The 9,503-nt window shown below is 58.6% G+C and overlaps 2 protein-coding genes across 2 annotated transcripts; one reads left to right on the top strand and one right to left on the bottom strand.

Annotated features, from left to right (window-relative positions):
- On the bottom strand, positions 1–1,627 carry GGTG_11308 (hypothetical protein). Its single transcript, XM_009229193.1, has 2 exons — positions 955–1,627; positions 1–814 (listed from the first exon to the last, which is right to left on the bottom strand). The coding sequence occupies exons 1-2, from the start codon at positions 1,329–1,331 to the stop codon at positions 67–69; spliced, it is 1,125 nt and encodes a 374-aa protein (XP_009227457.1). The 5' UTR covers positions 1,332–1,627; the 3' UTR covers positions 1–66.
- Positions 1,628–5,215: 3,588 nt separating this feature from the next.
- GGTG_11307 (hypothetical protein) lies at positions 5,216–8,958 on the top strand. The gene is made up of 6 exons (XM_009229192.1): positions 5,216–5,432; positions 5,604–5,620; positions 5,775–5,938; positions 6,203–7,492; positions 7,641–8,075; positions 8,188–8,958. Exons 1-6 carry the CDS (start codon positions 5,386–5,388, stop codon positions 8,209–8,211), a joined length of 1,977 nt encoding a protein of 658 aa, XP_009227456.1. The 5' UTR covers positions 5,216–5,385; the 3' UTR covers positions 8,212–8,958.
- Positions 8,959–9,503: the final 545 nt, after the last annotated feature.

Genomic DNA, 9,503 nt, shown 5'->3' with positions numbered 1-9,503 from the left:
GGGGGGGGGTTGCGGGCAAGATGGAATTTGGCCCAAGAAAGAGGCAGCTAGAGGAACCGATTGACCTCATGGCCCATGCTTCTCGGACGACTCGTGCTCGGGCACGTAGTTAGTTTCGCCCAGAAGCACCGGCGGAGACGTCATGGCTGTCTGGGCGCTGGGTTGGGGCTGGCTCTGCACAGTAGGTCCGGTGGTCGCCACGGCGGCGGGCTGAGACTGTTGGTGAGACGATCCGCCGGACGGCCGCGAGGCGGCGTGCGCGGTTGCCGCGTGGAGCCTTTGGTCGAGAGCCTTGAGCGCGACGGCCCGCCGCCTCTCGGCCTCCGCCCTCGCGCCCCCGGGGGCGCCACGCTGCAGGAACGCCCCACCGTCGCCGCGCGACGCGGCAACGTCGGCCTGCGAGAAGGGGCTGCAGAGCCTCAGGGCGACCATGACGTTGAACACCTGCACCGAGACACCCGCTACGAACGGCTTGGCCGGCCCCGGGAAGAATTCGGCAAATGCGAACGTTTCGCTGGCGTCGCCGCGGAGGGACGCCGACTGCGACGAGTCTAGGTCGGGAAACGCCGTCTTGTAGAATCGCAGGTAGGTCCAGCTCGTGAGCATGCCGAATATGGTGAGGAAGAAGGAGGCGCTCGTGAGCATTGGCGTGAGCGAGAGGACCGTGATGACGCCGACGTATAGGATGGGGAATCTGGGCACGCGCAGGGACACGATGCCCCGGAATAGAGTCACCGTGTGGGCCGGGACCAGTTGGCTGAAGGCAACGAGGAAGGAGATCTGCAGCGGAATAGTGCCGCCAATGGTCGAGAGACTAGACGGGGATGAAGTGTGCCATGTTAGCGAAACGAATCCTAGAGAGCCAGGCTTGCCCCCCGCCCCCCTGCTCGGAAATGGCCAGGGTCATAGGGCACAGGAGGGGTACGTGGTTCGAGAAAGGCGAGCAGTACGTACGTCCAGTGCTCGTTCTGGGTGAAGATGAAGAATGTAAACATGACGGCGAAGCAGAGGAAGTTGGGGACGAGAGAGCTGATGAGGAGGAACTTGGCAAACTCCCTCGAGGACCAGGCCCTCTCCAGGTAGCGGCCACCATTGTACAGGGTGACGGTGGCGATGGCGAAGGTGACGAGGTTGGTCTCAACCAGCGTGGTGGTTACAAAGGTCCAGGGGTAGACGAGCGACAGCTGCGGGATCAGGTTGAGGTACGGGATGACGATGTCGGAGTGGGCGGACCACTGTCGGTAGCGGATCGCGGCACTCAGGGCCGACTGCAGCACGAGCGCGACGAGCAGGGCGCGGGTAACTGGCGGGATATTTATTCGGGGCGGCATGGCGTCCGGGGTTGTGATGCCGCTGCTAAGCCTGCTGCTGTTGCGGCCGCGGTGCCGAGCTGACCTCTGTGCTAGGCCTACGGCTGCCTTCGCTGGTCGCTCCCGTCGGCGGGAAGGTAGGTCGTGCTAGCGAAGCACGGCGTGTATTGGACGGGGAGCAAATGCTTCTTCGTGATGACCGCTTCAATCGCACCGCGCGCGCTTGGCCAATGTACATCTCTTGCCTTTTTTGCTTCGTTCAGGAAGGCTCAGGTGCTCACAAACCAGGGTCCCATCCAACGGCGGTTGTGGTGGGTTGGTCACGTGATGACATCATTCGATGCTGCAAAACCTCAGCTGCCACGATGGAATGGTTTCCAGTCCAAAAAGTCCAAGGCAAGGCGTATACTATCTGTCGGCGCATACCTATTACTTAGATCGTGCCAGTCCAGATGCCAGGCTCCACCGTCATACCAGTGTGTAGTCTTTTTACTTTAGATGCCTAGTATGGAGCGAATGAGCACTTCCGGCTTGCCACTCCCATCGTCCACCGGCTGTCTAATGTCATCGCCCATCCTTGGACTCATGCCCTAGGCCACACTCGAAGCAGCCATATCGAGGACCGACCCTGGTGCAGGGCTGCAGGAAATGCTGACATGCCATGGGGGGTTCTGTGGCTGTAACTCCTCCGCACATGTGGACCAGTGTCATCCCAGCGAGGGGCAGGCAGGTCATTTGAAGCTTTCATGCCGCGTCGACGAACTCGTTCTGACTGACTCTATCCTTCTCCGGCTTCTAACATGCCTACCATCTGCGTCTAAAGCTATCCGCTGCCCGGCTTGAACGTCATTTGGCATCTCTCTCAGCCTGCCCACACGTGCATGGCTGCTCCATAGCGCTCCTGTAAGTGATGGTGGCATTTGCTGTGGTGGTGGTCCTTGCCGCCGCGCATAGGTGCCACATCATCAACTGCTAAGACATGGAGCCCTGAGCCGGAGCCTAGTGGCCCAGTATCAAGCCCGGGCCTGTTGGTGGTGTGGGGAAACGAGCCCAGGCGGTCAAGAGGAAGTGCGTCTGAACAATCGTCGCTTATTTGCAGCTTTGGGCCAAAGTTCGAGCATTTCGAGGACCTCGATTCGCCAGTGGCGCAATACTCGGTGCGCATGTGTCTGGCTGCATAGGTACATGTGTGCCTCTGCGCAAGGCGGTGGCTGATGCTTGGTGCCTGATAGCCAGCTTGCCGTCCATCGCCCAGTTGACTTGCCTGCCCAAAGCACCCCTCCAAAGGCAATTGGATGCCGCCTTGCATGGCGTGTGGAAGCGTGGAAAGCCACCTAACTGCACGTCGTGCCATTGGCGTCCCCCTGAAATAGGTTGGCGTCGGGGCTTTAATGTGTGTGTGGAATGGTCGTGTTTTGTTCTATCGCTCCGGCCAGCGCCCCCGGCACCGTCTAGTCCTGAGACCAAGATGTCTGCCCGCCGTGGTGGATCCCAGGGATGAACCATGGTTGGGCGGGTGCATCCTTGTGATCCCCACCACGTTTGCGAGTGAGGGCAAAAATGGGCGATGATCTGGACCGTTTCGACGCTGCCGCACACGACAAAATCCTTTCCCAAGCCCCCAAGCAGGCTGGAGTTCATCGTCGTGCGAATCGAGACACGGCGTCTAGATAACGCCAAAATGTAAGGCATCGATGTCGCTTGTAATGCCTCCAAAGCCTGGTGACGCTGGCTTGACCACGGTTTCGGGCAAGTTGGAAAAGATCCGAAGTGCCCGAGGAATCGGCTGCCAAGGAAAAACAGGGTCGGGTCAGACATGCGAAAAAGCTCGGAAAAGGAGAAAAAAGGTCCAATCCCAGACCAACGCCCACCAGTGTCACTTTATCTGCGCACAACGCTCCTCGCAACATGGATATTGATGGGAGGCCAAAGAGCTCAGTGGACAGTTATCTCGGATTGTAGGATCAGGACAGTCTTCATGAGCTGGCACATCGGGATCTGGAAGGAAGAAAAAGGAACAAAAAAAAAGCGCGACATGGGCGCCAGGTCTGGTTGGCGTCCCCACCTTCCCTGGTTCGCAGGCACGCGATTTGACCTGTACCCCGGCCGTATCGGTACGTGACCTATTCGCAATTTGCGGTAGATGCCTCACACTTCATCTCACGCGGGTCTCGCACCGGTACCCGAACGAACCCCCCGTGCGTCGATCCGAATCATGGCTTGGTGAAAGCTCTCCTGGTCATGGCAGCACCCTACACACGCCGCGAGGCCCTGACGAAATCACCGAGCGACCAAGGCTAAATTAAGCAAGGCTCTGCTGCGTGAGATGAAGTCGGGCGGCCTGGTGCAAAGATCGATCGTGCCTGAGGTCACTGGCGAGGCGCCGCCCTCACTCAGTCCAGGCAAGCGGCTCGCAAACGCCTATTGTGGGCTTTTGTTGGGGTGCCATGGGTGTGTGGACCAATGACTGGAGACTCATCATCTGCTGGCTGTTCCCCGTCTGGCCCCCGGAGGCTGCAGCGGCGGAGTGCCGAGTAAGGACTGCCCGTGCGTCCCAGCGCACACAGGAGGATGGATCCCCAGTTGTACATACGGATACCTGGGAGGGACAAAGTCCCTACCCGGATGCATGATGCACACGCACCATTCCGCTTTCGCACCAAGGCTGCGGGTGGTGCTGTGGTGCACACGCGCACGAATCTGTTTTTGCCTTGCAGGAGGGGGGATTCAGGAGCTGAGACCCGAGATACAAGATACAAGATACAAGATACCTGCGACCGAAGACAATCTGGTAGTTTCAAATCTGTCGCTCGGTGGCAACGCCAGGAAAGAAAGAGGCATCGAACGTGTGTGCCAGGCACAATAATAGACTGGCAAGCTTGGCTAGGGGACGTCCAAGGAGACTGGGAGGGTCGAGCTCAAAGTGGGCCCCTTGAGTGAGTTTGCAGGTGACAGGGGCAGGGCTTAGGCTACCCTTTCCCTTAATTGTATTCTTTTTTTCCCTATTATTTTCCTTGGGATTTCCCGTTTCTTTTGTCACCCCATTCTTTTCTGTCCACCATCGCCGCATGACCTCCTCGTTTGCGGGTTTGCCACCCGCTGTGGGGAGAGACCGATGGAACGGATAGATGTACCCGCCGCCGCATCGTCGGATTGATTGATTCAAGGCGGACGCCGAGCAGCAGAGCAGAGATGGCTGGTAAAACACTGGCAAATACTGAACAGAAGTTGATGGAGCCTAAATATGCACGCTCAACCCGACTTTTTTCAGATCCCAGCCAGCCACAGATGCATCTTCAATCGTCCCGTGTGAAGTTACACCTTGAGATGGCCCCGTTTGGGGGTTTGGGGGTGGCAGCATAGATGGGCCGAACGGAAGCCAACGAGGACACGAAAAGGGCGGCGGGCGGGGGGGCCCTGATGGGAGACCGGCGCAACCCAGCTCTCCAGTTTGTGCCTGGCTGCTAGCTCCTGGGGTGCGCGGGCGTTTGTGCGTGCTTGAGTGTGTGTGGCCGACCGGCCTGGCGGACGCTGTCCGTCCCTACTCGGTTCGACACCAGCAGTCCTAGACCAGGGGGGGGCCATGCTAGCCCACTTTTGGCGGGTACGGTACGTACCCGGAGCCATTCGCCTTGTGCGAGCAACCCTTCCACTGGATGGATCTTCCGGAGCACGCGCGGCCAATGGGAAGCAACCTGGTCCGTGAGGGCGTTAGGCAATTGGGGTGGCCCTCGGCATCCTGGCCCTCCCCTGGGTGGCACCCTCCCTGGCACAGTACGGGGAGGTGCCTGCTGCGCGCTGCGCCTGCGCTGCTGGCGCCGCCCTGGGCTGGTCTGGCTGGGGTGGGTTGGTCCGGGCAGCTGGCCTGGTCCGTCGCCTAAAAACAACATCCACTTGGATTGAGTCTTGGATTTTCTTCATCGTTGAATGGAACCTGCACCTGCTTTCCCTTCCTCGACAAAAACACCAGACAGACCGTGAACCCGCGCCCGCGACGCCCGAACAGCCCCATCCGCGCCAACGAGGAGCGCGCGCCTTTGCCTGAACGCCGTCGTCGCCCGCTCGGCCAGCAACCATGAAGGAATTTCTCGACTCGGACAGGGTCAACTTTCTTGTCTGGAGGTACGTTTTCCGCCCATCACCACCGCGACCACCGCGGCCGCCGCCTCGCACATTTTCGCGTGTCCTGCCCGTACCGCCCTCGATCGCCTCGCCACTCCCGTCTGCTGCGCCCAGCAGAGCCCTTGAGCTCACCAGCTGACCGTCTTTGCTTGTTCTTCCCCCGCCGTCCAGGTATCTTTTGGAAGGAAGTGAGTATCCACGTGGTGTCTTGAGTGCTTTGGCAGTAGATTTTTCTGGTCACGCTTTTTTTTTCCCGCTCGCCTGGCTCGGCGGCAATGTGGGTATCGTCGGTTGCGCAAGACTGACCGCACCCCGTGGCTTTTTTCTCTCGCCTTTCGACAGACTATCGAGAAACCGCAGCCAAATTCCAGAAGGAGTGGCATGTCCGAGAGCCACACCGGCATTTTGACTTTGCGCAGCATGTCAAAAGCCATGCGCTGGTCTCGGTCGTGAACAACGGGCTGCTGTACAATGCCCTCGAAAGGGAGTTCGAAAAGTCGCAGCAGGTATGTTGGTACTCTACTTTCCTCCCTCTCCCGATTTTTCGCCTTCTTTTTTTCCCGCTCTCCCACACTGCCTCCCGTCCTGTTTGGTGCGGTTCGGACCCGCTGCTGCACGCCTCGAAATCGGTGGGGATTTCATTCCACCGATGTTGAAGGCTAGCGGCAAAAGAAGGGGCAAAAAATTAAAATCCCCCCAAAGTCCAAGCGGAAATCGTATCTTCCAAATCTGGCCCGTTCGGCAGGGTCACGACTGACAGTTGGGTGCAGGCTCCTCGAAACGCGCTAGCAACGGCCGAGGAGGTTTCACGCGGGGTGTTTGGCCCTTTGGTCATCCAGCCACCTCAGCAACAGCAACCCGCACCAGTAGTTTTTGACTCGGCGGCAGCAGCAGCAGCAGCACCGGCGACAGCAGCACCGGCGGCAGCAGCACCGGAGCAGGGGCCAGAATCTGCAGCAGCACCAGCAACTGTGGCAGACGAGGATGAGGATGCAACAGGCGACGAGGACGACGAGGTGCAGCCTCCTGTGGAGGAGGCTGAAAACACGCGAAAGCGACAGCTGCAACTGACGAATGGATCGCCTCCAGTCAAGCGGGCGAGGCTCAGCAACGGGTGTGAAAATGGGGTGGCGACGGCTGATGCGACGACTGCCATGGAAATTGACAGCACCGACAACAACCATGCCTACCCGTCTCCGCTCGAGGTGGAGCAGGTGGTGCCGCCAGCGACCAGGACATTCGGCGCAGACCACGGAACGCAGGTGGACAAGGTGGACGAGCTTTCTCCAGCCACCATCTTCCTGAGCATGTCGGCCGACGACGCAGCGGCGCCTGGCGCGGCGCGGCCAGCGACGCCGCCAGCAGACGGCACGCCTACTCGAGCCCAGCACAACCCTATCGTCTTGCATTGCGAGTGGAGCCCCAGCGACCCATCTGTCTTGGCGGCTGCCGGAACCGATGCGCTAGCCCGCATTTGGACAATCTCGCGTCCAGCCGCCCCTGACCCCGTCACCGGCCACGTGACGGCCGAGTGCAACCAGCCCTTCGAGAGCATCATGGAGGACGACGTGCTGCCCAATGCCTCGGTCACAGCCATGGCCTGGAACTGGGACGGCACCGCCGTGGCCATCGCGACCGACTCGGGCAACAAGGCCCGCATCAGCATCTGGGCTGCCGACGGCTCCCAGCTGCTGCGCTTCGACGTGGCCGAGCCGCCCATCATCAAGCTCAAGTGGAACCCCAACAACTCGTCCATCCTCGCCATCGCCCCCGACAATGACGGTGCCATTGTTACTGTCTTCGACTCGCGGGCCTCCAACACGGTCTCGTACAGCCTTGCCACACACGATATCGACGCGAATCCGCTCGACGCCGCCTGGATCAGTGAAGATGAGTTCCTACTCTGCGGGGGCAAGGTACTTGAGTCGTTTCAATGCAGCAAAACGGAGATCGTCTCCGCCAAAAAGTATCCCACCAAGGAGGACGACAATTTCACTCAGGTTCAGTTCGATCATAGGTCAAAACTGGTGGCCACAGCTAGCGAGTCTGGCAGGATAGATGTGAGTATTTTTGTTGTCCTCGGCGCTTTTTTTTCTGCCTTTTTTTTCTTTTTCTTTTCTCTTTGCCGGGTTTCCTTCCGTTTTGGCGAGCGTAGTTGCGCTGCACTGGAGGCGGTGGGCTAACTAGACAATGCGCGGCGGCTATCAGCTCTGGGATGAGTCGTGCCAACGGCGCTCAATCTCGGCGCACTCGGGGTCTATCACATCCTTAACGTGGCAGCCGCTCAAAGCAAACCCAGCCGACGACGAGAGGTTACTAGCTTCGGGCGGAGAGGACGGCATTATACACATCTGGAACGCCCGACTGCCCGAAAACAAGCCGAAGTGGACCATGACCATGGATCCGCCCGTGGTAGCGCTGTCGTTTACACCAGATGGTGCCTTTATCGCCGGCGCGACGACGGACCAGATCCTCATTTGGAAAGTGGGCGAGTATTCTGTACCACGGGCTAGCTGGAGCAGGATCGCGCATCCAGGCTGGCTCAGTCAGAAGCCAGGTGGCGGCGGCTCGAGTGCCGAAGATAGCCACTCCCTCTGCTGGGACGCAAGCGGACAGAAGCTGGCATACGGAACAAACAGCCTGGTATGTCCAACAATGCTTTGGCGGTGTGCTGGCAGTCGGAAGCCCACCACCAACCCTCTGTTTCGTTCTGCAAGTCTCTTAAGCTAACCATGGAACTGTATCATGTCAAAAGGTTGCCGTGATCAGCTTTAGGTGACCAAGGGGCCAGCTGTGCACGTGCACATGGCATTGACTCTCGTTTGAACGGATTTTTCCTTTGTCCGATTTTTGCATACGTTTTCCGACGCGCGGATTTCTCAATATTGCTATATATATCTTTCTTATTTGTCGTTTCAATGTCGGGTACTCGAGCGTTCTTGCTGCGCTTGGTTGGTGAAAGGGGCCTGAGTAAATAAGGAGATTTGGGCCGGCGCGTGGGGTGGCAGGCGTTGGTTTATTTTTGATCATCTATTTGTATTTTGGGCTGTTTACCCTTATCATTTATTCTGGCATGTCTTCCCTCATATTGCTCCTCCCTCTCTGTTATCGTCTTCTTTTCTTGCCTCGTCAGTGTTCTGCCTGATGCAAGCATACTCATCTTGGCTGTATGTTTGTTTGAACATCAAAAGGTCGCGATGAGGTTGGGCACGAGGGAATGCGAGGGTATGAATTGGGAGGCGGGATGGGCGGGAGTCTGATCTCTGTGGAAACTGGGAACAAGCACGGGCGAGCCATGGATGTACACATATACGGTGCTTTACTAGGAGATTTAAAGCATAGACTCGTTTTGGCTGGTGCAAGTCTCGTCAGTTCTGATAGACAGATACAGCTGAGTTGATGTCAAGTCAGTCGAGGACAATGGCAGAGCGGCCTCGGCACAGGGTTCTACACAAGCGGATTGTGCGTTCCACTCGCTCGAGCAGCAGACCAGGTGGCGAGGACAATGGGCTCTTTGCATGCCGAGCCGTTGTTTGTGTGGCGGCCATTGATGGGTTCGGGTTGGCCCTGCGACAAGGGCCCCCCCTCACAAGGCGTCCCGCCCTGGGGCCTGGTGGCTTTTTGGCTACACCTCATCTGTCGGACGGCGACTCAAGCGCTGGGTTCGGTGGAGGTAGGAACGGCAAGCTGCAAGAGAGAAAAATAAAAGCTAGACGATAATGTATGAGGCATCAACTCGATTGTCTCTCGGTTATTCTTTTTCCTTCTTTTTTTTCCCGTCAGGTTTGCTTGGCGGGTGAGTTCCATGGATGACTGCGCGTCTGGGCCCACAAGCTGCCAGCAACGCCAGTACCCACAACTCTACGCCAGCACGACGCCAGGTTTCCTTTTGCCCGCTAGACCGACCCGATTGGTCTCTTTTGGGGGCACACCCCTCCCTTGCCACGACCGCTGCACGCCAAATGCGCCCGCGTCCAAAGGGGCACGACCGGTTGTTGCGTTTGCCCCGCCCGTCAGAACGGGTTCGATTTTCGGTCTGGTACGGCCGGGGGGGGGGGGGGGGGGGGGGGG

Source organism: Gaeumannomyces tritici (assembly GCF_000145635.1).
Source record: "Gaeumannomyces tritici R3-111a-1 unplaced genomic scaffold supercont2.6, whole genome shotgun sequence".
NCBI classification, from domain to species: Eukaryota; Fungi; Ascomycota; class Sordariomycetes; order Magnaporthales; family Magnaporthaceae; genus Gaeumannomyces; species Gaeumannomyces tritici.
This window is presented reverse-complemented; position numbering and strand designations above follow the sequence as displayed.

What these genes read in the sequence shown, in the direction of transcription:
- GGTG_11307 (XM_009229192.1), top strand. Translation starts at nt 5,386, where the DNA reads ATGAAGGAATTTCTCGACTCGGACAGGGTCAACTTTCTTGTCTGGAG. An exon ending in GCGAGTCTGGCAGGATAGAT is followed by an intron (nt 7,493 to 7,640) that starts GTGAGTATTTTT and finishes GGCGGCTATCAG; the next exon opens with CTCTGGGATGAGTCGTGCCA. An exon ending in CATACGGAACAAACAGCCTG is followed by an intron (nt 8,076 to 8,187) that starts GTATGTCCAACA and finishes TCATGTCAAAAG; the next exon opens with GTTGCCGTGATCAGCTTTAG.
- GGTG_11308 (XM_009229193.1), bottom strand. Translation starts at nt 1,331, where the DNA reads ATGCCGCCCCGAATAAATATCCCGCCAGTTACCCGCGCCCTGCTCGTC. An exon ending in ACCCAGAACGAGCACTGGAC is followed by an intron (nt 815 to 954) that starts GTACGTACTGCT and finishes ATCCCCGTCTAG; the next exon opens with TCTCTCGACCATTGGCGGCA.